Raw genomic sequence first — 22,203 nt, forward strand, 5'->3', positions numbered from 1 at the left:
CAACTGCAATTGGCATATTTATGCATTCATCATCCCCTTCCCTAATCTGCAACCTGTTCAACCTTCTTGAACCACCACCACCCCCACCTCTCACCAACCAAAAGCACATAATAGCCATTCACATGTTGCAATTGATTTGAGGGCAGTCTCTGAGGCCCTCATTATAGCCGGTTACATCCCACTCCTCGAGCGAGCAGCAGAGGTGTATTGTAATAATTGAATGATAGTGCTCACCTCTTGCAACACAACAAGGATTGGATTTGTGCTTGCACATTTCGATTGACTTGATAACTAAATTAAGTAAACCAGTTGCGACGGGAGCAGGCTTAATATTCCCACGGATGTGCCGAGCCGCATCTTCTTCTCGAAGCTGTTCACAGCCAACCCGCATCTACCGAAAATTCAGGAAACAGTCCAATGATCTCAGCCGCCCAGTCCTGGGCAGCTTTCATTTGCTCCTCCGGCGCAATTCCCTCCAAATGGTCCTTGAAAACCAAGTAGCGCAGTATCGTGAGGAAGATCCGTGCATTCTCAATATTTAACCAGATTTCGATGTTGCGGAGCTTGTCTGAAGACGCTGATGCCTGTGCGTCACAGTATATGGCTTCTGCTGTCTGCTTCGCTGCGAGACATTGCCTTGATATATACTTCTCAGACGACGCTCCGGGGCTTATGCAACTAGACAATGTACGCACTGAGCGACGATCGACAAGCAATACTGCAGGACGGCCGTTTCTTCGGTGGATGGTTCTAACAAAGCGCGGCGATCCTCCAGATATGCATTGATTTCGGCGAATTTCGATTCAATAGACTGTTAGACCATGAGAAACCATTAATTAGTACTGGGCGTGCTAGTGAAGCGTACTTTCAGTCTTTCAGCCTTTATGTCCTCTTCTCTCCTCCTGTGCCCGGCCCACCAAGCGCTGCAGAATATTACAGGAACTGCGAAGCGCCAATATAGACTCGACTGCACAAACAAACCGAGAAGTACGATATAGGTGTAAAAGTTTATGCTGTTGACCTGGTATTCAGCTGGTTCAGAAAATACCAGTACCGTATCCGGCGCGCGACATACCAGTGTAATCGCGTATAGGCATTTCGAATAAAACCTCTTTGCCATCGTGCGGGTACCTTTGCACGGTAATAGGCGACTCGAAAAAAAGAGAGTGAAAGGTCGTTAGCAGCCTGAACGTTGAACAGTTTATGTACTTAGATCGAAGTTCCTCTGTACGTGATCATGTTTTGTATTGTATTCAAATGTTTATGCAGACGAACATTAGCCTTTCCACCAGTTGTCAATCTCAACACTGGTATTGACACCCATCGTAATGAATCCAGCAAAGCCCTGGTTAATAACTCCGCCAAGCATTTCCAATCTGTTCGCCAATTTTGTTAGCATGGCTGACATTTATACTCACTAACAAAACTGACCTGAAAACCGGGTTATATTCGCCCTCCGGACCATGGGAATCCTCAAAGATGTTGAGGGAGTCGCGCCAGTTGCGTGTCCGGCCAACGGTGTCTTTGATGGGATTCGTCGTATAGGGATGCATCTATAGGGATGTTAGATCGGGGTTGAGGAATGTGGACCTAAAGGCGTACCTTGTCAACTTGTGAGTTGATCTCGTCGTCGAAAAAGAATTGTCCGACGTGGACAAGTTTGCCAGCCTCGAATGTGCCATTTGGAAGGGGAGTCCAGCTGGGGAAGACCTTGGTATGGATATGTGTTGCGCGGCCTGTGCGTTTTCAGTATTAGCATAGCGACCTTCCTAAGAATACTTGTGACATACCTGTATAGTATCCAGGGAATATAGCTTTGAACAGACCATGGTCAGTACTGGAATCTCCAGAGAAGAATGAAGACAGCTCACTAGAAAATTGGGCGACACCATTTTCATTCGTCGGCCAAGCGCCACGCAAGAACGTCTCGGCAGGCATCGTCCGAGGGAACGCGCTCAGCAATCCGCTCCGCTTCCCACCGACTTGCGGCTTTTCATCGCGTAGCTCAAACGTAGGCTCCGGGTGCCCGGCATAGTGACCCGTAGCGTTAGCGTGCCAGATATCAACGAGGATATTGGGAAGAGGCTTGCATGTCTCGACGTCGATGACACCGATATCGAGCAGAAGAGGTACACCAATCTGATACTCGGCAATGTTCTGGCGTATCGGATGGCCGACCTTGTGGTAGTAAGGTCCTTCCGTGACCGTTGGGGCTACGTAAAGCCGGTGAGATAATGGAGGAAAGGGGGAAACAAAGACGCGACTCACTTAAAACACAAGTATTGTTGTCCATCTTGGCTTCCTCGGTGACTGGTGTGCAAGACATGAGCTCCTGCCCAGGCTCCGCATCATATGTACCGTCGGCGAACAGGTCTTGGTACGCAGGAAGCGAGGGGTTGCCAGCGAGGACCTTCTGTGCCCATGCCCTCTTCCGGTGTGCAGTAAATTCGGCTACAGCAGGGGCACAGTGGTACGCTGCCTGCTGCAGTGCGCGTTGAACCTCCCTTTCCTCCACGGTCTTTGGAGAGGAATGGGCCGTAGCGAGGAGAGGCAGAAGAAGACTAAGCAGGGCGTGAGATGGAAGCAACATTGCAGAGGCGAGGGTGAGGGTTATCATCTCACGATCAGAATCAGAGCTGTAAATAAGAGGAGCCGGAATACACTTTTTCCGCTGGTCTCAGTACTATTCCCCCACAGCTGCCCCGCCCCCGCACAGATATTGAAATCCAGCTAGCTCTCGAACCATAGTCTAGAGGGCCGACGTCGTCGTCCGCTCCTGACGGGCGAGAGAATTTGATGGCAAAGGACGCATGTATGATGAGGAACGATGAGGAATCAATGAGGAATCGGCTTAGTCCGTGACACTGACTACATAGTCTAGCTGACCTATTCCTTTTAAAATTTTTTTTATGAAAACAGGCTCCGTGGGGTCGGGTCGTGGTGTCCTCTGTAAGGTTTGATAAAGGGGAGAAAATGTTTTGATGCCGAGTCGTCCAATCGAGCGGAGGGCATTTCAGGACCCAGAAGGTTCCTTATGTACCTGAGCTGTAACGAACGCATGGAAAAGAAAATCCGACAGCGACTGAGGCGAAAGGAATTATTATTAACGACTGTTGCCTTGGAACAGAAGTAAAATCAAATTGCCCTTCGGAAATGATCCGAAGCAGAAAAGAGAAGAAATTATTCGAAGAGACTTTATGATTACGGTACTACAGTGCAGTATGCTCAAAAGCAAATAATTGATCATCAGACAACAGCAGGAGTAGCAATGAGATGTGCTTGAGTAGCAGCCGCGCTTTTCACTTCTTCAATTTCCCACCCGGCAACCTGCAGAATATCGGAGAACTGGCGAATCGTCCGCTCCTGGCCATTCACCGTCACCAGCATCTGCCGCCAAGTCATTTTCTACATATGCATGGTATATAACGCTAGAAGTCGCACCTGGAGATCAAACAGATACTCCCCTACCCTAGCATGCCCAAAGTTTGCTAGAAGTGGCTTTGGCGGCAGAGGCTTTGCTGCACCGGCGATGTCATACGCGAATGGGTCTCGGCAGGCGTGAGACATGAGTGCATCGACGATGAGAAGCTTCGTGCCAGGACCTGCAGCATCACGCAACCGCTTTAAGATACTGATGCACAATGGGTCGTTCCAATCATGCATGATCCAGCGCATTAAATAAACGTCCGCTGCTTGAATTGGCTGAGGCTCGAAAAAGTCATGCACTAGAGAACATGAGGTACGTCAAAACAAGAATATGAACAGATGATTGGCCCACCTTGAAAAGCGACATGGCCACTGGACACAGCGATGGGTAATTCTTCTTTCCATAGCTACACAAAAGGTGCAGTTGTCTCTATCAACTACCGATTGTCCGGTGCTTACCTTTCTGGCATCTTCGACAAACTTTGGTCGATCCTGTATGATTATCCTTAGATCTGGAAACGCTCTCGCCACAGGCAAAGTTGCCATTCCCACCCCTCCGCCAACATCTACCACCACGCTATTTTTCGGAAGCAGACCCCATTCAAAGCCTACGAAGACAAGCAAAAATGAGGATAGCAACGGCGGACGTTAATGATAACGCTCCTACCGTCAAGCATACTGGTCTTCGGAGCACAAGTCATCGCAAGTCCAAATTTTCGCCTCTCGACCTCGTTTTCAGGGAGATCCAACCATTGCCAAAAAGGCAAGTCAGTCTTTAACGTATAATTGAATGGAGCCTTGATATGATCTTCAGAGTACGCAAACGATGGATCTCGCATTGTCTCCGCCAGATATGAAGTGAACTTGAGAGTATGTCCACCACTGAACGTGCAGAGAATCAGGAAATGAAGACCACTAGGTTCAGGAAGAATTCCTACGTGTATGAGACGAAGGCGGCTATGCCGACACCACCGTCCCATTTAGACTGAGCACTAGATAAAGAAGACGTGAATATAATCTGGAGAATAAGCATGCAGACTTCTCGCCTTTCTAACAACCTGTCAACTGATTTTTTGGTGTCGAGTAAAGACGAGATACGGTTGTTGGCAAAAACGTCGGGGGACACCTCTCGAAAAATATGCTCTGAAGCTAGCAGGCGGAGGATGCGTGCTTTACCATGATTACTGAGTATGCATCAGCCAATTTGACATCATTGGACCTTACCTAGCTTCCCAGAGCTTGTGCGGCATAGGGCGGCAATTTTTCTGACATGTAGTCCCTGCATATCAAGGTAACGCTTGAGATGGATAGGTACCGAAACAAAAAGAAAGATAACCTGAGGGCCAGCATCTCGCAATACCTCCGCAACATGAAGGTCTGTGGCCGTTCGAAGCGCCGAGGGAACGTGAATCTTAGAAAGCACTGAGTATAGTATATAACGGTCCGGAATGGGCTCACCATCATAGCGGTCGAAATGAGAGTCAAATGAGCAGGACGTATAGTCGCCACCAGCTGAGCGGTCGCGGCAACAATACAAGAAATCGCGTCCGCGACCGCTGGGTCACTGAGTCCATTATCCGGAACCACGCTTTCATGGTAAGCCGAATCTAGGTCGGGGATTTGAACTCGCTCCTCGATTATGTCGACGGACGCGGATATCAGATTTTCCAGAGAGCGCAGAATAGAAATCGAAGCCATAGGCGGCACGGGTGATGAGAGCAAGAAACTTGAATCCGGATCGCATAGTTTAAATGTCATGATAGCTTGGCATATTCGACCGAGATGACACTGTCCGGCTCTTCCACGGTTCCGAAGACAAGGGAGAGTATACACTCGGAGCTTGCAGGACTAGTGCATGAATGCAAGCTAGTACCTCTGTCACCAAAACATCTCGGGCCCTGGAATGATGATCAATAATTCTCTTGTTGTTCCGACCCCGAACCGCGGCGACTTTCCAAAAGGAAAAATTGCACCTTGGATAGGTTGAGCATAAGAAATATCAAGATAACGTCTAGGCAGGATGAAAGACATGACAAGGCAGAAAGCCATTTCGGCGTTTGCCGCTGGAACCGAAAGGAACAAAGAAAGATTCTCATTATTTAGGCGCTTACAAGTTATGCAGTGACGTAGGTTCATAATAACGGACTAAATGGTAAATATCCAACATATTCAGGCGGCTTTATCCAAGCCCAACTCACCACGCTTCAGCCTCAGCCTATATCCTTCAAAAACATCAGAAACATAATTCCCGATATGAGCGACATCCTCCATCCTAATCAACTTCTGAACAGCCATATGTTTGAGGATCGCCTTGGACTCTGCCTGGGCATCATCCTCCCCAGGTACACGCAACTTGGGAACAACATCGAGCTGGTCTCCGTAGAGCGACACTAACTCTGCTCTCTGCTCCGGGTATGACGGTTCAAAGACATGTTTACCTAGGAATTCTATTGTCTTTCCTAGGTCATCATCGGCGAATTTCCTACCGGACTCTGTATTGCCTTGAATGACTGGATAGATGTGGTCAATTTCTAGCCCTGTCGGACAGACAGGGTCGCTTACTGGGACGGAAGAAATCGAATGCAAAGTCGAAATTATCATCTTCCTGGGCAGACAGGATGGGAGAATCCTGAGACTGGATTTGATGGTAAGCGCTGAGGACTACCAGGAGAAATCTAGAAAACATGGTCAAACTGTGACAGCTTGAATGAAAGGCGCGCAAGATAAAACAAACCGTGTATATGAGCTGTTGACTTTGGTAGTATGCCATCGAGCAGCGTCGAGTTCCGAACATTCTCCCTTCATCGTAGCACAGATAGTGGCTGCAGCCGAAAGTCCCCCAGATACTGCAAGATGAACACCGGAAGAGAAAAACGGGTCAATGAAAGCTGTACAGATCAAACTTGAGTATGCGAAACTTGTCACATGAGAAAATTGAGCGCACCTCCTGCATCTCCAATTATTCGGTACCTCGGACCCGCATGATATCGGGCAGCGTAGCTATAGTCACTGGCGCTACTAACAAGGGGAGCATCAGGCTTCTTGACGAGTTTGGCATCACCCATCAGTTCCTGAATAGCCGGGACAAGCTTGAGTTGTCTGAGGTAGTGAGCATTCAAAGAACCATTCCCTCCCGCCGCTTTGACAGCTGCTCTACTAACGTTGGATTTCTCTTGGTCCATCACAACGCCCACGGAGGTCGTGCCGTCATGCAAAGGAATGAACCATACCCAACCAGTCTCGTCTGCAACGCAAGGATCAACGGTTGTAACGACAAAACCACACAGCTAAAACTGACCTGTCAATGCTTCAACAAAAATGGAGTCCTCTCGGGGAGTACCAGCCATGTAACGACCCGCCCCAGTCCAGTAACCCCAAAAGGCGACGTTCTTCAATTTATCATTGAACTCCCGATTCTTCAGATATCGGGTTGAAAGAATTCCGGCTCGTCCACTAGCATCGATGATATAGTCGAAGTAAATTCGACCTGTGGAACCGTCCTTCCCTAACCACACTGCAGCAACGGGCCGTGCCTCCTGGCCCTCCCCGGCTACGTCAAATTCAACGTCCGTGACTTTGGTTTCCTCGAAAACTTTGGCGCCAACGCGGCTAGCATAGCGAAGCATCAGCTGATCGGAATCTGACCGTATCTAATACGTGACAATGGATTAGGGTTTTTTTATATGGAAAAAGTAGGCGCTCACAACATGCCAGGAATAATTCTTCGGGTCGTGAGATATGAAGTCGGAATCTACGGTTCAACGTTAATGAACTAATCGAAAAAAAGAACGGGGAGACCTAACATCCTTCTCTCTTATGTTTGTTCATTTTGAAGCCACCACCGACCTGATATCCATGTGAGCAAATGCTACGCTGGATTACTGAATCAACCCTCACTTTGCGCTGAAAACCGAAGGCATCAAATTCTTCTTCGAGGTCGATGAAGCGTAGAAAATGTCTCAAAGCGGCGAGTTGACTCTCGCCGACATGGTACCTCAACACCCCCGTAAAAATCTAGTCAAGACTAGCTTGAAGACACCGCCTACCTGGGAAATTTATCAGCTTCAAGGACGGTTACATCGATATTCTCTCTGGCCAAGACGGCGGCGGCGTACGATCCGCCCGGTCCACCTCCGACAACTGAATAACGAAATAACAAGATGAGCAAAAAGTAAGTGTGACGACGGATACAAAGGCGGGCGAACCAAGAACGGTAGTCTTCTTTGGCTGACGGAGGATGCAGAACAGCAAAGGGTTAGGGAAGGCTGCCAGAACGGCGAGAAAAACGTACAATCATCATGTTCAACTGGAACCAGAGTCGTTTAGTGCTCGTCGGTTGGATTGAAGATTGCAAGATTTCTGGGCGGGTATATCTTATATACCGACGGGCAGGCCATGAGAAAGCCTGTGTAGCGGCTTCGTCATGCGACCAAAATAACGAAGATTGATGCCTTAGGATCCACCGAGCCATTCATTGCACATTTTGAGTCCTATTCCCGAGAGCCTCGCTGAAAGCAGAACCATCCCGATTTCTGTTGGGATATTCTTCGGACCTTATGAGGTTACCACCTGAAAATGAGGCCTGGCGGTGTCTACGGTCTCCACAGGGCATCCTTTCAAAACATTCTACAAGGTAGTTTGAAACCGCTATATCGCAAAAGGGGACGGAACGACTTACATGTAGATATCTGGATTACCGTGGATGAGAAATATCCCCGAGCAGTGTCAGCGGTCAATATTAATGACGGGATGAAACAAGTCGATGACTGATAATAATGAAATGATTTCACGAGCTGCAACTATCCATAGCATCGTAGGTTCCGGGCACAGGGAGGATCACAATGGCAATCAAGATGACAGGGTTCTCTTTTCAGGTCCATTCTGATAATAAACGCAATCAAGCGCCAGAAGCAAATGACCAGAGCAGGATTCGATCTCATTCAGAAGGTAGTATGAGACAAGCCTCTCCATTCCTCATGATACCGTAGAGAAGGATAGCGTCCGATATTCCAAGATATGCCCAGGGAGATAAAGTTCCGTTCAATAGGTAGGTGCCAGACATAGCGCAGGTACAGCATTTCTGAGCGGAACCGACTCTAAACGCCACTGTAGCCAGATACGGAATACCGAAACGCTGACCTGTAACCTACTATGTTACCCGCCATTCTTAAGTCGCGCTTTCGGACGGAGCATAATTTTAGAACGACTCGATAAGGAGAGACTTGTAACACGATTGAAAGTTCAGGTTGAAGACAAAATTCAAGTTGAAGGATGCTACGACGCAACTTAAAAATGTATGCGTAAGACCCACGAGTCACTGCATCAGATTTCCTACAAGGCCCGAGGTCTTTTCTGTAACTTACGTTACTTTTCACGTACATCAGGTGCCTTGCGATGATTTTCGTTGCGAATTACGGATTGGCTCTGAGGTGCGTGTCAAGTCATGAAATTCAAATTGGTCCAGAGAAATTCCCGCGCCACATCGGAATTTTTTCATTTCCATCTGTATCGTGAGTGGCATCGCGCTTGCCCTCTTACATTGTCCTAATTCCCTGTGCCGATATTTTCTATCAGTATTTTATGTCTTTTTATAAGATTACGCTTGTTCAAAGAAGTATTGCATAAAGCATCGCTCATCGATCGAGCTCCTTCGACAGACAGTAGCTGAAAACCAAACAGGGACTCTGGCCTATCAGCCGCGTTTGTATATAACACTGAGATTGATGGTTCACAGTTCCCAAGCTTGATCAGGTACTCTGGTGTGCAAAATTGATACTCTGAATGCGAGGGACAATGTTGACGTCGAGTTCGTTAGTCTCTGGCGATAGTTCAGTCAGGATTGGGCCATCTGGTCTGAACAACGTAGGTCAGATAAATCTTCCTTCGGCCTGGGTCTAAATTCACCGTTTCATTCTTCAGATACCTTATACTGCTACTTCTCATCAATATACCAATACCATGTACTTAACTTATTTTGATCTACTTGTACTAGATTCTCCGGTACTACTTCCCATCAATAAGGTTTTATTCGATAGGTGACAGCCTTCATTTTTAGACCTTGCCATTCTCATTGCCATCTAAAAATAAAGAAATGGAAAACAAAGCAGTCAAAAATCTCCACATCGGCCCGGGGTCCGACGGCATTTTCAGTTGCGCCCCCACGCCTCTTCAACGCATCCACGCTAACAGCAGGATCAACTCATGTCACCCTTTCGTTCCTCCTCCCATCATGCAGCCCTACTTTGAGACTGTAAAGGTACGTGGAGCATCTGGATTATCGTAAAATTTTACTCAGACCTTTCTACTCAGGTGAATAGGCATCTTCGTCGTCTAAACTGCCGCCACTCAAGGGTCTTCCAAGTCGTTTGCAGATGTTCCCGTTCATCCTGAAGGCATCGATACACGTGCATTTCTCGAAGCCTCAGATGGTTTAGTAGGCATGTTCGACCTCCTCGGAACAGGCGTATTCGGATTCGTACAGGCTGATATTCGGTCGAATATCAAGGTGCGGCTAGTAGCTAGCTGGTCGGCTCTCTCTCATGATCCAACACTCGCTTTAGGATGTCCGTTCTCAATACGAGTCTATAGATCCAGCACCAGTGACGGTCGAATGCATGCTGCCAGGTTTGGCTTGTATATATCCAGAACGCCACGCCCGGCCCCTGACATAGACGTAGGATCATGTGCACCTTCGCTCACCCGTCTCGTGCGGGGCCTCGCCTTCACCTGTCTCGCGCTGCAGAACATGCAGGCAGATCCCTCGCGTGATCTGCATGTCTGCTTCAAGACCTCATATGACACTGTTTTGAAGCACCATCACTCTTTCGTCATCAGGTCGGTGGTATACGTGAGTTTTTTTCGCGTACATTTAATTGTTCGCATTCGGTATTGATAACGAGGCAGATCGCCCTCCGTGCGGTACCCCACCGTAAGGACTTCTACAATCGCATTGCCCAAGGCGCGCCGCATGATAAACTGGATGAGGATATGCGTCGCTGGTTGACGGGTCTTGATGGGATTGTTCAGCGTCTGAAAGAATTTCTGAAACAAGGAGGATTTGGCACAGTGTGATCATGAATTGGGAATTCAATGCACCTTTTTGTATAGAGTTCTAGTAGACCTATAGAATGGGACTAGTGATGCCGTCCTCTCTGAATCCAAAGTGTACTGTATGTTCTTCCCGACTTTCTCGTCGTTGTTCTAGCTCTTTATGACGTTTTCTCTCTCTCTTCTAGGCATCAATGTTTTAAAGTGTTTTACACGTCGTCCGATGAGATATGTTCATGAACCATCTAGTGCTTGCATCCTCGCGAGCCTTGTATGCGCGCGGTTTGTCGGGAGATCCACAGAGCGGTAGGACTGGTCTCGCCCCCCAGCAGGAACAATTTAGTGTTGACTTGCGTTCATTCAAAAAACAGTCTGAAAATAAATCGAAACGAATCGCGTTTTTAACTAGCCCTATGAACTCTGATCTTTTATTCAGGAAAATTCAAGTAAAAAAAAAACGCCTAATGATTATAGAAAACGAGAATGATCTACAGCACGGATGGATTTTCATATGTTGGTTTTTTCCTCTTGCGCACCTTCAACCGAGTCTCGCTTCCAACGGTGTGTAATTCTACTGTGTATCTGCTCTTTAGTAGTATTGCAGGCTTGGGGCAAATGGAAATAGCGATTCTAAAAATATCCGGGTACCCCGGCAATGATCCGTTGCGTCATCCTGGAGAAAACTTCCTCGGTCCACGACCTACCGCCTGTCTAAAAGTTAGTACTTCCTTTCCCTCATTCACTATCCTATGATGCACAAGCTGGGCCTTTTTGATCTTTCATGAAACTATCTTATTTCTACAACGGTATCTGATACCATTCTAAATTGGCCTGTCTCTCTGTCTTCGTTTTGCTGACTGCACCATTTTTTTCAGGTATCGAGATGGAAGTCGGTCACAAATTATGATGTTACATCCCAATACATTTCATTCATACATTAATCTGCAAGTCAAGAACGCCCACACGTCCGAGAACACTCCCCCCTGTTCCTCTTCCAGAGTCAACAGGCTCTGAGACTCCAGGCCGTAGATGCCGTCGGAGGTGTACGTCACCGAGTACCAGTTTTCGTCGTAGTCGGAACCAGAATCAGAACTCTTCGTCGAGGGCGGTTTCTTTGCTATGTGAAATGAGCAACCACGCGAAGGAAAGTAGAAACTGCACGTACTCGATGGTGGCACTTTCGTCACGGAGTCCTTTCGCTGATCTAGTTTCCCCGAGGCGCTCTTTCCCTCAGCTGCTGACAAGTAAACCAGTGAGAAATCAGCGTGCGCGGTGTAGTAGAGACGGACGTACTGTTGGGCATTGGTTCCCTAAGTATCTTGGAGTCATAGATCGTAGTTGGAAGGTGGGGGCTTAGTCAAGAGGGAAGGGAGCTCCAAGTGGCTTATAAAGGGACTGGACCGGTGGGCCGGCGGATCTAAGCCAAAAGAGAAGCGGAAGCGGGCGGGCCTTGGTATCCAGACTGAGCTCGAGCAATCTGTCCTTTACTAGAAGAGGGTTGCTCTTATACAGTTACTTTGGTATTACTACTACTCGGATATTGCGATGGGGCATTATTAACACAGCTGCGGTGATAGGTGACAAAATCCTAGCTGTCATTGATGTGGATAGAGCTATGAATTAGTCTTTCCCAAAAGTGCTAATTTACTTATTCAAATCAAATTATTAATATTTTTCATCTATAAGTCACCAAAAAAAATCCTTTTAGCCTCGCCCAAACCTCGATAATTATCTGGTAGGCTCCTCACAGTAAAAGGCAAACAACAAAGATAACGTCTCTTCCAGAGCGACCCCGTCCAGGTTCTCACGCAGAGTCAGCTGGTCGACCAACCCGTGTGTTGAGCGTAGCAAGAGTGGGCTGCAAGTGTTCTTCACATCAAGCAATCGGGCTTCCTCAGCGGATGAAAGGTGAGGCCTTCCAATGAAATATCACACGTTCCCTGGGAACGGCGAGTCTGTTCCACGTGCGTACTGTCGTCTTCGAAATCAGTCAGACAACCGAAATTTGGCTCTCACGGCGTCTACTCTTGCTACTTGGAACTCTAGGCTTTTCAGCGCCTTCGAATAGGCGACCAGTACGGATCTGAGTTTCAGCATCCATCGTTCAGCACAAATCCCTCAATGGCCGGTCAGAACAAGTCTCCGAATTGATTGCGGCATTCCTTGAGGCTTTTACAAGGAGGACACATGCACGGTTTCCTATCGCTGAACGAAATGAAGGCTTCTTTGCCACACAGCCTGCCAAGGAAGGCCATGATGATAACAGATATCCTCGAGGATATACACAGGCAGGAATCTGGCAAGAACATAAGCTTCCGTTGGCCATCAGACGAGACCACCCACGGTCAGCAGATACACCGAATAGCAGGCACGTACGACTTATTTCCGGGAACCGCTCATCTCAGTCGGCTACTCTCCATTCAAGTCCTTACCGGTACATCATTGACTGAATCCGGATTCTTATATCGTACATTGACCATTTATACATTCCCACACCAAAGGAATCTGCTTCAGAGCCTTGACCGTGAAGGGTCAGCTCGACGACACTCGGGTTTCACCCCAATGGTATCCAACACATCACAGATCGTCTCTGCCAGCAAATTCGGTTTCTCCTGCACAATCATGTGCCCCACACCTCTGACCCGTGTCACAGAGGCCACATACCGACCTTGCGACGCATCAATGAGGCAGTCTTGGAAGTAATCGGGGCTAGAATACAATCAACAACGGTTAAAAGCCTGTGCATAGAAGGGTGGACTGACACTAAATCATTGTATGTCCCCCAGATCACATGCACCGGCACCGCGTGACAGACCTTCGCGAGCTTAGTGGTTGCCTCGAAGTGCCCATCGACGTCTGGATAAGACATGGCTTCTTGCTTTCTATCACACTTGAGCGTGACTCCTCCCTGCTGGTGTTCCCGCAGTCCGTGTTTCTGGGGAGCCGTTAAGCTTCTGACAATGTCAGTATTATCGATTACTCACGACAAATATATCCAGGACTCTATTATCCCAGACCCTCCATGGAAACCTCCCGGCGAGCCAGCCATGTGCATCGTCTTTCCCTGTCCACCGGTCCCGTCGAATGCTTGTCGCGCATACCGCACCCTCCATCGTCGCCATACGGTCGGCAAAGTGAGCTCGGAAAACATCCTCTGTGATCATAGTGGGCTCAATGAGGACCAAACCAGCATATGGAGGCGAGCTTTGGGTAGTCAGCATCCTTGAATGACGGTATCAGCTTCAGCTCGGGGGAATATAGACGGCTGGACTTGCATGGCTCCGGCTCCGGCTGAATGACCTAGTCCGACTATCCGGTGCCCTCTCATCGGAGACGAACGAACGAATGAGGCGATTGCAGGGGCCCATTCGCATATGGCTAATGCCCTCTTTCAGTATTGCACCAGCAAAGGAAATATCAATGGGACATACAAACACCTTCAGGCCGTTCCCTCAACGCGCTCTCGTTCACTACTGCAGCGTCGCCGTGATTCTGCCAGTCAAACGCCCATGCTTCACGTATTCTATGCCTCGGAGATTTGGCTCCTTGAATATCAAAAATTCGTTCGATAGTCGGCTCCCATTGTTCTTTGTCTGCAGCTCAAAGATAGGTAAAGCAACCAGGATTGACGATGAAGAACAAAACTCACGAGATCCGATGCAATGAGCAAAGATTAATGTGAGCCCATCAACATTTTCCTTGCTGGCGCCTGGTGTCCTGTATCTTCTTGCTGTCATCTTCAGTGCTGGTCCTTTTCGACCATCAATAGGCGGCGATACACCATTCAAAACAAAGAGCTTGCTGTTCATGGTGGCTGCCCTTGTCAGGTTATGTCGGTGAAGTATCTGTGGCAGTAAACGGAGAAGAAGAGCGAATCCATGGCAGATATTATAGCGTTGCCTGAGTTAAAGTGACTGTTCGAGTGAAGGTTACGCGCCTTCTGGAATCGGTTCCAAACCAATTCTGGATTACCCAAAAAGGTCGGAACCCTAACCCTACGTGGTACTGTCACCGTCTTGCCAGCGACCATGTCCTTCTCGAACAAATGCGATGGGGGTAATAGCCGTGGCTTAATTTCGTTACGGAAAAATAATACAAAGGCTCTTTTGGTTTCATAGTGCTCACTTGTCTCTAGTTTGGTGTCTCTTTGGCTGGGATTTGGTACTGCCTTGTCAATGGCTCCGCCTGGCACGCTGATCCATTACTGGGCTGATAGCGCGCTATACTGGACCTTTTCAATCGTGACGATCCGTTATTTTTGGATGAATGCTCGCGGCTTCCAGGTGGCAAACGTTCTTCACTTCGGTCTTCCCCAAGGATATACCACGAGATACCTTCAACGGTCTGGGGCTGTTCTCGCAGTCATTCTGCATACACACCATCTCTGCCCGTCTACGCCCCAAGTATCTTCTTCCCCCCTGCCAGATGTGGTTAGTGTGAGTGGCGCCCTGTCTGAACACTGGTTCTTCGTCGTACTAATCCATTCGTGCAGCCTATCCTCGGAACCAGAATCCAGTAGCCACAAGAAGCGCAGGATATGTGTCACTTCAATGTCTCAGCCGCATTCTCGACGATAGGTGTTCATGCAGCTATGACTTTCCAGATGCATTTCAAGAACCATCAATGTTCCCACCTAGAGTCATTGAGCATTCCAAATTAACAACTTCAGGATATGACTCAGCTCCGGCGAGCGCTTGTATCGATCAGCGCGCGGAGGTCTGTGCATATGAGTCTCCCCTTTCTCTTATAGCCTGATCCAGATTGTACCACAATGTAGAATTGGCTTCTCATGAAGACCCCGGGCTCGATTCCAACCCGGTTTTCTGTTCATCTACTCCTCTTCAGAAGTCCTGTTTCCTTCCAGCGGCGGTAGACACCTCCGTCCTTCATGGAGCTCTCGAGCCAAGCCATATTTGTTCCATCGATGACGGCCTCTAGAACTGGGCTTATAAATTCGCCGCACGAAGAGAACGGCAGACTCGTCTCCCGCATCTAGACGTCATGCCTGCTCCTCTTCTCTTCTCATTCGTTCTTTTTTATTGGGTTGCTAGAATCATCGAGTAGGTAGGTATTCAGAGCGGTACCGTCTATACGTCATTACATCTGGTTCTCGAGTCAGATATGATTACTGAAAGGCCGATATTATCAATATGATCTCTTCCCTGAAAACCATAAGGATAAACCTCGAAGGAGGTTCTAAAGTGAAGGTTGCCAATTGAGATCTAGATGTAGTTGAGCACTTCTGCTGGTCTGACGAAAGCGAAGTAAATACTCAACAAATTGGTAGAAATTAAGCACCCATGTTAATAGGTAAATTCAGCATTTCCTATGCCAGAATATTAAACTCAAGCATGGATAATAGAAAGAGAATTGTAACAGCCGCTTATTGGCAAAGAATAAAAATAAAAACGGCTCCCAAGACATTGTGACAATGAAGGAAATGACGATCCCGCTAATCCAGCCCGTGAGCAAGCGGAAATACTAGTTTTAACGAAGTAAACACGCGGTAGTAACCGGTCCGAACGTTCCGACATAAGGGATCTCCGGTCCGATGGCCGCTTTGTCTCGAACTTGCATGTCGTCTCTCTTGTTCCCTCTCGCAGTGGCTCTATCGACGCGTTCTTTGGTCGCCTAACTGGTGGATTTTACTTGTGATATTGAGAAAAGCTTTTATCTGTGCGTATTTCCACTCCTTCCTTTCAAGCAAGCGCTCATCGTTCCTCAAAAGTCGCACGGAAAAAGTGTTCCAGGGGTTTACTTTTGCCCTTGAAATCTCTTCATTTACACTTTTTTTGGGTGGTGTATAGCTATACTTGAGGATTAGATGCCATTGTGGTGAACCTTTACAGTGAATTGTGAGCCGAAAAATATATTCCAGCACAGAATTGAGTAACATTTGTTTAGGTGCCTTTAAAGGAGAATATTAGACAAATCCCGCCAAGAAAAGAGCCTGCGTTGCGTGGCTGATATGGATATCACTCCCGATGCATCGCTAACCATGGACGTCGATAATTTGGAGGATGAAATACCTTCGTCGTCGCCGAACAATAGCGGACATGTTTTGTGGAAGGCATCTCAGACCACCAACGCTGCACTTCGCGACCTTATCGTGGAGTCATCAGAGAGCGTGCCCGATCCTTGTATGGTTGTTTTCATAGAAAAGAATCGAGTCGCTGACATTCCATAGCCCTTAGTAAACGCATCCCCAGGTGGGATGGACCTAGTTCCCCTCAAGAGCATCGGAGATCTACCCCATATGATATGAGACGTCGCCCTCCGCGACGATCATCATCCACTGTACTTCAGCCTGTCACTTCCACATCTTCTAATTTGTCTGGTACCACAACCTCAGTGGATACAAAGGCTTTAATCGGTCTCATCGTAACGGTACAGGGCCCTAAATCTGGTGACGAGAACTCGGAGCGGGTTTCAGCGGCAAAGATGAAGACGAGGCAGAAAGACAGGGCCGTGGCAGGAAGCAAGACCGGACGTAGTTCCATGTTTCCACCTCCCACCCCACAAGGCAAAGGCAAAGGAAGAGCACAGGGTTCTTGCATGAACGCTGACAAGAGGCGTCGCAGCGGCACTTTTACCGTGCCGGTGCCCTCTTTGTTGGATTCTGCTTCGACAGCAACATGTTCGGACGTTTCTATGCTTGATGCTAGTCCAGACGGCATAGACGTCGAACGTGCGGTTTTGGCACCACCTCCACACCCTGTGTTGATTCCCAGCCACTGCGAGGTTGCTTCGGGACACGGCAAAGCATCATTAGACAGCAAGGCCCCAAAGCCACCACTGCCGCGCTCGCGAAACGCACCCGACAAACGTCCGTCTACTCCGTCCGTCGTCGTCAAACCCACTCCGAGCAACGATGTAGAACACGTTGCGCCAACTCGAAGAACGAATAAGTTATCTCAAACCCGATTAAGCGACAGCGAGAAGGCAAAAACTGGCTTGTCTTCCAAGACAACTAGCGCTCCTACTGGACAAAGCAAACATTCGTCGGTCGGGAGTCTCAGACGTTCATCTTCTGTTAAACGGACAGAAGCCATCAGGAAAGCGTTGGCTGAAGTCTCTTTGCCATCGACATCCAAGAGAAACGAGGGTCAATCACTGCCCTCGATTTCCATAGGTGATTCCATCGGGCAAGGCAGCCATTCGTCCAGCCGCAGCGTGACGCCTCTACCTACTCTTTCATCCAACCGAACCCGTCCCTCTGCGTCCAAGAACTCCTCAGCAGCGTCATCACGATCCATATCTCGGCAACCCCCATCTCAATCGCCCATCGCAACTCAACAGGAGCCCCCAAGTACAGACCCTTTTTACCGCCCTCCTCCTCGAATGTTGGGTATGGGCGTGCGTCGAATCAGTTCAGCGCCAACAGCTCCGCATGCAGATAGGCCATTGCCCACACAGCAAAAAGGTTTTAAGCCGCCACTCCTCACGGGAAGCCAAGTACCAAAATCTGTGGAGAGGCCGCCTCTTTCCCCTCGGAAGGAGCCCTCATCGGACGATACCTCTTTTGACTGCTCCTTCGATCTGGATCCGGAGGAGCTAGATAATGCAATGCAGGAGTTTGACTAGTGTTTCTCATTTACTTTCATTTTACTTCATTCGGGGTAAATGTTGTATTTACTTTCTCTCTACCCAAGCATTAATTTACTCACCCGCATTTGGTCTATGTACCACGTGACAATTGTTCAGCTAAAATAAAATAGAATGTTTTCACCTTCACTCGATTTCCACCATGGACGCGCCATTGAATCCACCGACACGAATACAGCCTTTCTCAGTGACATCCATCTCAACTAAAAGCACCCAGAAACGAATCGATGCTTTTATGAGCGAATTCCAGGCTCGTACGACAGCGGCGCAGGGAATAAACACAGCTGTGACAGTGCAGCTGCAGAACTTGCGGGATGCGCTACGTGAAGAGCATGAGAGGAGGAAGAAGTGAAATTAAGGTTAGTGCGTAGATGCTATTGGTAGCTTCGATACGTTAACGTTCACAACGCAAGGGGCCAGACGTTGCTGTTAATAATCTAACCATTCGGAGCCGCTGAAGTGGTGGTTCCTCGGCGTATTCTTATCTGGACTGGCAAGGTAGATATCACCGTGATACAAGTCGCCACTGAGAGTACGGAGTTGGTACAATATTGTTAGGTCGATATACCGAAGCACATCTTGATAAATGCTTTTAGATATTCTTCCATGAAGAAAGTGCAGACTGTAGATTTTTTTTTTCATATTTTCGAAAATTATTCAAAAATACCGAAAGGTTTTGCTGAGTCATCTCATGATAACATGTGACACTTCTTGCCCCCCGCTCTGCCTTCCTCTGCCACTGTAATTTTATTGCTCCATTCTCATTCTCCTTGTATATGGCCCTGCCCAAGGTATGTTCTCCAGCATTTCATTTCTCTTCATTTCTCATTTCCTCGCCATCCTTCTCGGATCACAGCGGATTATCAAGGTAATCGTCTTTTTAAGTGCTCGCTCGCGTGCACACACTCAGAACCATCGTATGCACAGGAAACCGAGCGACTGGTAGCAGACCCAGCTCCGGGAATAACAGCTGCGCCGCATGAAGACAATTTACGATATTTCGATGTTACCATTCAGGGTCCTGATGGGAGTCCGTTTGCCAGTGCGTTCGCCTGTTCAGTAATGAGTCGGTAGTGACTGGATATGTCCCATGCAGACGGTGTTTTCAAGCTGGAGCTATTCCTTCCCGAAGAATACCCCATGACTCCTCCAAAGGTTCGCTTCCTGACCAAGATCTACCACCCCAACATCGGTACGTTGCGACGACGAGCAAGTGCTTTTTGTGATTTCACTTACAGAGGTAATAGATAAACTCGGACGAATCTGTTTAGATATCCTGAAAGGTACGTTGGTTATCCTTTCTTTCATCATGTGTGATTGACTGACCGATTGCCTATGAAAGATAAATGGTCGCCTGCTCTTCAAATCCGCACCGTCTTGCTGTCGATACAGGCATTACTCAGTGCGCCAAATCCTGATGATCCCCTCGCGACCGACGTTGCGAAGCATTATAAGGAGAACGAGAAGGATGCACAGCGTGTCAGTCAGGAGTGGACACAGTTGTACGCTTCTGCTTAGAGCGTCGATAGAGATGTGTATGAAGAAGTTTTGTTTTGTCATCGTCCGTCACGGCCATGAATTCTGTAATCCTATATCAACTCACGCTACTTTTCTCTTCACCTTGCAACTTACTCTGCCCCTCTTGACATCCCAGGTCGAATGAGCTTCGCGATGTTAACCGGAGTTGATTGAGATGAGTGAGGCATGGCAGCGGCGTTTTCATATCGCCTTCTGTTCGAAAGTCCAGGGCAAGCCGGTTTCAAATATATATGTTGGTCCACACAAATCATGCAAGCTTCCTATCGTTCCATTCCCTTTGGTTCCTAAAAAACAATACAGGAGCAGGATCAAGATACCGACTCTTGTCTCTTTGACACAGTGAGCTCCTGCAATCTAAAATCACTCTGCTGGCACGTAAGGCATGGAACCAGGTAAGAAGTTCACTGTCATTGAAGTAATGCAAGCAAGAATTTCCTTTCAATCGCCTTTTTATGGAATACCGCGTATCCCAGACGGTTGTCGAAGCACCATCTGTCCACTATATACGAAGGAATACCGCAGGTTATCCTCGGACTTGCAGGGCGATACATTTATCATTCCCCCGAGAGCAACTCCATAACAAAAATATATAAAGTACATATTAGATTCGTATTTCAAACAACCACTTCTACCATGCAGCTTTCTCCTTTTCGGAAGCCATAATAAGACCCGTCACGAAATCATTAATGGCATGCCAATACCCGTGCTGCGCCGACGTATCGTCTGCACTCGTTGTCAGTTGAACGCTAAAGCAAAAAAAAAAGTACACAACTTACTATGCTGACCACCAGCAAACTCTTCCCATCTCGATACCTCGTCGACACCCCGCTTGCGTATCAACTCCCTAAGCTCTCGCATATGTTCTGGTGGGACCAGCGTATCCGAAGATCCACTCAATAGCAAAACAGGCGTCCTTGCCGGTATCAGCGGAATCTTCGAAGCCGAATTCCACTTTTGGTGACACAAAAATGTGAACGGGCCGAGGATGGGTAGGACATGCGGGATGAGTGCAGGGAGAGAGGTAAACGTGTTTTCCAGAATGAGTGCGAAGATCTTGCTTGGGTTGCGGCTGACGAGGTCGATAGCTACAGCTCCTCCGATGGATTGCCCGTATACGAACTACAGGACATAAGACATCAGCCTTGCGTCTGGATATAAAAAAAAAGGTGAATTTTTACAATTCGCGTCTTAGAAAACCGCGAATCAGACATGACGTAATCCAATGCGGCCTGTGCATCTTGTTGGAAGCCTGACGCGGGGTCGTAAGGACGTGTCAGCCAAGGGAAGGGAGATGTGTACCTTTCTCTGAGGGTGAGCCATCGGATTTTCCGTACCTACAGGAAGAATGAGAGTCTATACAAATAGGAATGAACGAGTACATACCCACGATATGAGACCATAAGGACATTACATCGCATGAGGAGTTGAAACATCATCGCAAGTGGTATTCTATGACCCAGGTTGCCTCCATTTCCGTGAAACATAATCACCGTCGGCCGACGGGCCACAAGCTACTTCCTGGTTGAGCAAAGTGAGGCTTGGGCCAGAAAGAATCGGCGCACTTTCTCATCCGTCTCCGTGTCCGAATAATTGAGCGGCGTAATGGGTATCGTCGAAAAGCGTGTCGGCCGTGAAAACTCTTTTTTCTGTGGGAGAAGGTAACAACGTAAGGTGACCCCGTCGGATGTCTTCAATTCGACGTCGTCGTAGTGCAGTCCGAAGGTACCTGGGGACTCGACAGCTGCACGGCGACGTCAAGTAACGTCTTAAGGAGAAACAGCAAAGACATACCGTCCAATTCTGGACCGAGGCTGATGTACGCCGACGGATCTGGGATGCCTTTGGTCATTGACGCCTGCGAGGGTGAACATTACTTACAAATAAGATAATTCTGCCCGTAGTATAAGAGCGCTGCTGCCGTTGTCGTCACCATCGCCGCAGTAGCGAACGCGCCCTAATCCACTTCATGATAGCGAATTCGATGCAATACGCTCATATTGCTCACCTTTGCGAAGGTTTCAGCAGACGGCAGGAATCCCGGCATTATGGTGGTGGTGGTGTGGTGGTGGAACGGATCGAAAGGAAAATCCAATTCCCGCGATAATGACGACGACAATTATTTGTCCCCGAGGCAAAGTCCAAAACGAGAAGTTTGTCACAAGTATAAACATCTTTCCTCATCATCATCATCAGAAGCTGACGAAAATGTGAGGATAACGGGTAACGTTTTGCTGAGACATCTTCACAACATAGCAAATTTGTAAGCTTCAAGGCAATCCCGACGGTTGTCATGGACAAAGCCCCGGTCGAAAGTTTAAGCATTCTACAAATATTCTAATCATACTGCCTTGTATTTTGACCAGTGCGAGCTAATCAGCTGCCAGAGGCTCGCACCTCTTTGCGCTTTGTCTACGCCGGTCGTACCAACTGTCAACGCGTATACAAACATACAAAGTTGGCTAGAATATTCAGTAGGTCTGACGGCGGACTTTGCTAGTTGTTCCCTCTAGGCAAAATTACTACATGGTCGTCGGCGTTAATATAAAGTGCGTAGCCGTGCCGAGCATTATGGGGGCTTATTCGCGT

At 48.0% G+C, this 22,203-nt stretch overlaps 12 protein-coding genes across 12 annotated transcripts; 7 read left to right on the plus strand and 5 right to left on the minus strand.

Moving 5' to 3' along the window:
- The first annotated feature begins 361 nt into the window (after positions 1 to 361).
- Positions 362 to 896, plus strand: BT62DRAFT_938606 (uncharacterized protein). Its single transcript, XM_043187572.1, has 2 exons — positions 362 to 642; positions 699 to 896. The coding sequence occupies exons 1-2, from the start codon at positions 553 to 555 to the stop codon at positions 816 to 818; spliced, it is 210 nt and encodes a 69-aa protein (XP_043033316.1). The 5' UTR covers positions 362 to 552; the 3' UTR covers positions 819 to 896.
- A 380-nt stretch (positions 897 to 1,276) lies between these two features.
- Positions 1,277 to 2,590, minus strand: BT62DRAFT_912360 (aromatic compound dioxygenase; the record flags this gene model as incomplete). Its single annotated transcript, XM_043183857.1, has 6 exons — positions 1,277 to 1,376; positions 1,432 to 1,553; positions 1,603 to 1,736; positions 1,791 to 1,814; positions 1,872 to 2,213; positions 2,269 to 2,590. 6 exons carry the CDS (start codon positions 2,588 to 2,590, stop codon positions 1,277 to 1,279), a joined length of 1,044 nt encoding a protein of 347 aa, XP_043033317.1.
- Positions 2,591 to 3,246: 656 nt separating this feature from the next.
- On the minus strand, positions 3,247 to 5,124 carry BT62DRAFT_983324 (O-methyltransferase; the record flags this gene model as incomplete). Its single annotated transcript, XM_043189765.1, has 10 exons — positions 3,247 to 3,387; positions 3,442 to 3,725; positions 3,779 to 3,833; positions 3,886 to 4,034; positions 4,106 to 4,308; positions 4,365 to 4,418; positions 4,482 to 4,596; positions 4,651 to 4,705; positions 4,763 to 4,837; positions 4,885 to 5,124. 10 exons carry the CDS (start codon positions 5,122 to 5,124, stop codon positions 3,247 to 3,249), a joined length of 1,371 nt encoding a protein of 456 aa, XP_043033318.1.
- Positions 5,125 to 5,507: 383 nt separating this feature from the next.
- BT62DRAFT_688855 (FAD/NAD(P)-binding domain-containing protein) lies at positions 5,508 to 8,207 on the minus strand. Its single transcript, XM_043181884.1, has 12 exons — positions 8,105 to 8,207; positions 7,718 to 8,052; positions 7,632 to 7,653; positions 7,473 to 7,566; positions 7,324 to 7,420; positions 7,230 to 7,272; positions 7,131 to 7,177; positions 6,725 to 7,076; positions 6,371 to 6,670; positions 6,161 to 6,314; positions 5,989 to 6,101; positions 5,508 to 5,936 (listed from the first exon to the last, which is right to left on the minus strand). The coding sequence occupies exons 2-12, from the start codon at positions 7,895 to 7,897 to the stop codon at positions 5,596 to 5,598; spliced, it is 1,743 nt and encodes a 580-aa protein (XP_043033319.1). The 5' UTR covers positions 7,898 to 8,052; positions 8,105 to 8,207; the 3' UTR covers positions 5,508 to 5,595.
- A 1,351-nt stretch (positions 8,208 to 9,558) lies between these two features.
- Positions 9,559 to 10,826, plus strand: BT62DRAFT_938609 (glycolipid transfer protein). Its single transcript, XM_043187573.1, has 6 exons — positions 9,559 to 9,682; positions 9,788 to 9,931; positions 9,987 to 10,050; positions 10,104 to 10,273; positions 10,330 to 10,595; positions 10,662 to 10,826. The coding sequence occupies exons 1-5, from the start codon at positions 9,656 to 9,658 to the stop codon at positions 10,495 to 10,497; spliced, it is 573 nt and encodes a 190-aa protein (XP_043033320.1). The 5' UTR covers positions 9,559 to 9,655; the 3' UTR covers positions 10,498 to 10,595; positions 10,662 to 10,826.
- A 1,568-nt stretch (positions 10,827 to 12,394) lies between these two features.
- On the plus strand, positions 12,395 to 12,923 carry BT62DRAFT_1013447 (uncharacterized protein; the record flags this gene model as incomplete). The annotated part of the gene is made up of 3 exons (XM_043178070.1): positions 12,395 to 12,437; positions 12,520 to 12,548; positions 12,582 to 12,923. 3 exons carry the CDS (start codon positions 12,395 to 12,397, stop codon positions 12,921 to 12,923), a joined length of 414 nt encoding a protein of 137 aa, XP_043033321.1.
- A 17-nt stretch (positions 12,924 to 12,940) lies between these two features.
- On the minus strand, positions 12,941 to 14,216 carry BT62DRAFT_957664 (uncharacterized protein). The gene is made up of 6 exons (XM_043188420.1): positions 14,123 to 14,216; positions 13,901 to 14,066; positions 13,737 to 13,859; positions 13,458 to 13,695; positions 13,236 to 13,408; positions 12,941 to 13,182 (listed from the first exon to the last, which is right to left on the minus strand). Exons 1-6 carry the CDS (start codon positions 14,208 to 14,210, stop codon positions 12,984 to 12,986), a joined length of 987 nt encoding a protein of 328 aa, XP_043033322.1. The 5' UTR covers positions 14,211 to 14,216; the 3' UTR covers positions 12,941 to 12,983.
- A 432-nt stretch (positions 14,217 to 14,648) lies between these two features.
- On the plus strand, positions 14,649 to 15,469 carry BT62DRAFT_1081331 (uncharacterized protein; the record flags this gene model as incomplete). The annotated part of the gene is made up of 4 exons (XM_043179660.1): positions 14,649 to 14,907; positions 14,966 to 15,189; positions 15,251 to 15,298; positions 15,347 to 15,469. The coding sequence occupies 4 exons, from the start codon at positions 14,649 to 14,651 to the stop codon at positions 15,467 to 15,469; spliced, it is 654 nt and encodes a 217-aa protein (XP_043033323.1).
- A 908-nt stretch (positions 15,470 to 16,377) lies between these two features.
- On the plus strand, positions 16,378 to 18,282 carry BT62DRAFT_689066 (uncharacterized protein). The gene has a single exon (XM_043181885.1). The coding sequence runs from the start codon at positions 16,735 to 16,737 to the stop codon at positions 18,055 to 18,057; it is 1,323 nt and encodes a 440-aa protein (XP_043033324.1). The 5' UTR covers positions 16,378 to 16,734; the 3' UTR covers positions 18,058 to 18,282.
- Positions 18,140 to 18,704, plus strand: BT62DRAFT_689192 (uncharacterized protein). Its single transcript, XM_043181886.1, has 3 exons — positions 18,140 to 18,437; positions 18,492 to 18,621; positions 18,675 to 18,704. Exon 1 carries the CDS (start codon positions 18,221 to 18,223, stop codon positions 18,428 to 18,430), a length of 210 nt encoding a protein of 69 aa, XP_043033325.1. The 5' UTR covers positions 18,140 to 18,220; the 3' UTR covers positions 18,431 to 18,437; positions 18,492 to 18,621; positions 18,675 to 18,704.
- A 113-nt stretch (positions 18,705 to 18,817) lies between these two features.
- Positions 18,818 to 19,732, plus strand: BT62DRAFT_938614 (ubiquitin-conjugating enzyme). The gene is made up of 6 exons (XM_043187574.1): positions 18,818 to 18,869; positions 18,935 to 18,946; positions 19,006 to 19,120; positions 19,175 to 19,270; positions 19,326 to 19,361; positions 19,421 to 19,732. Exons 1-6 carry the CDS (start codon positions 18,855 to 18,857, stop codon positions 19,594 to 19,596), a joined length of 450 nt encoding a protein of 149 aa, XP_043033326.1. The 5' UTR covers positions 18,818 to 18,854; the 3' UTR covers positions 19,597 to 19,732.
- Positions 19,733 to 20,104: 372 nt separating this feature from the next.
- On the minus strand, positions 20,105 to 21,754 carry BT62DRAFT_989459 (alpha/beta-hydrolase). Its single transcript, XM_043190160.1, has 9 exons — positions 21,623 to 21,754; positions 21,496 to 21,571; positions 21,409 to 21,447; positions 21,180 to 21,358; positions 21,001 to 21,128; positions 20,917 to 20,951; positions 20,796 to 20,866; positions 20,394 to 20,736; positions 20,105 to 20,340 (listed from the first exon to the last, which is right to left on the minus strand). Exons 1-9 carry the CDS (start codon positions 21,659 to 21,661, stop codon positions 20,246 to 20,248), a joined length of 1,005 nt encoding a protein of 334 aa, XP_043033327.1. The 5' UTR covers positions 21,662 to 21,754; the 3' UTR covers positions 20,105 to 20,245.
- Positions 21,755 to 22,203: the final 449 nt, after the last annotated feature.

This window comes from Guyanagaster necrorhizus (assembly GCF_019112545.1).
Source record: "Guyanagaster necrorhizus MCA 3950 unplaced genomic scaffold BT62scaffold_61, whole genome shotgun sequence".
NCBI classification, from domain to species: Eukaryota; Fungi; Basidiomycota; class Agaricomycetes; order Agaricales; family Physalacriaceae; genus Guyanagaster; species Guyanagaster necrorhizus.

Bases quoted from the DNA above. Each gene is read 5' to 3' on its own strand.
- BT62DRAFT_938606 (XM_043187572.1), top strand. From the start codon at position 553: ATGTTGCGGAGCTTGTCTGAAGACGCTGATGCCTGTGCGTCACAGTAT. The intron at 643-698 runs ATATACTTCTCA...TGTACGCACTGA, and splicing joins CTGCGAGACATTGCCTTGAT to GCGACGATCGACAAGCAATA.
- BT62DRAFT_688855 (XM_043181884.1), bottom strand. From the start codon at position 7,897: ATGGCTCGGTGGATCCTAAGGCATCAATCTTCGTTATTTTGGTCGCAT. The intron at 7,273-7,323 runs GTGAGGGTTGAT...CATGGATATCAG, and splicing joins CCTTCGGTTTTCAGCGCAAA to GTCGGTGGTGGCTTCAAAAT. The intron at 7,077-7,130 runs GTGAGCGCCTAC...GTCACGTATTAG, and splicing joins AGAATTATTCCTGGCATGTT to ATACGGTCAGATTCCGATCA.
- BT62DRAFT_938609 (XM_043187573.1), top strand. From the start codon at position 9,656: ATGCAGCCCTACTTTGAGACTGTAAAG. The intron at 9,683-9,787 runs GTACGTGGAGCA...GGGTCTTCCAAG, and splicing joins CCTACTTTGAGACTGTAAAG to TCGTTTGCAGATGTTCCCGT. The intron at 10,274-10,329 runs GTGAGTTTTTTT...ATAACGAGGCAG, and splicing joins TCATCAGGTCGGTGGTATAC to ATCGCCCTCCGTGCGGTACC.
- BT62DRAFT_957664 (XM_043188420.1), bottom strand. From the start codon at position 14,210: ATGACAGCAAGAAGATACAGGACACCAGGCGCCAGCAAGGAAAATGTT. The intron at 14,067-14,122 runs GTGAGTTTTGTT...TTTGAGCTGCAG, and splicing joins TGCTCATTGCATCGGATCTC to ACAAAGAACAATGGGAGCCG. The intron at 13,409-13,457 runs GTGAGTAATCGA...ACGGCTCCCCAG, and splicing joins GAGTCCTGGATATATTTGTC to AAACACGGACTGCGGGAACA.
- BT62DRAFT_689066 (XM_043181885.1), top strand. From the start codon at position 16,735: ATGAGACGTCGCCCTCCGCGACGATCATCATCCACTGTACTTCAGCCT.
- BT62DRAFT_689192 (XM_043181886.1), top strand. From the start codon at position 18,221: ATGGACGCGCCATTGAATCCACCGACACGAATACAGCCTTTCTCAGTG.
- BT62DRAFT_938614 (XM_043187574.1), top strand. The intron at 19,121-19,174 runs GTGCGTTCGCCT...TGTCCCATGCAG, and splicing joins TGATGGGAGTCCGTTTGCCA to ACGGTGTTTTCAAGCTGGAG. The intron at 19,362-19,420 runs GTACGTTGGTTA...TGCCTATGAAAG, and splicing joins CTGTTTAGATATCCTGAAAG to ATAAATGGTCGCCTGCTCTT.
- BT62DRAFT_989459 (XM_043190160.1), bottom strand. From the start codon at position 21,661: ATGCCGGGATTCCTGCCGTCTGCTGAAACCTTCGCAAAG. The intron at 21,129-21,179 runs GTGCGCCGATTC...ACCAGGAAGTAG, and splicing joins ACACGGAGACGGATGAGAAA to CTTGTGGCCCGTCGGCCGAC. The intron at 20,737-20,795 runs GTAAAAATTCAC...TATGTCCTGTAG, and splicing joins GGTTTTCTAAGACGCGAATT to TTCGTATACGGGCAATCCAT.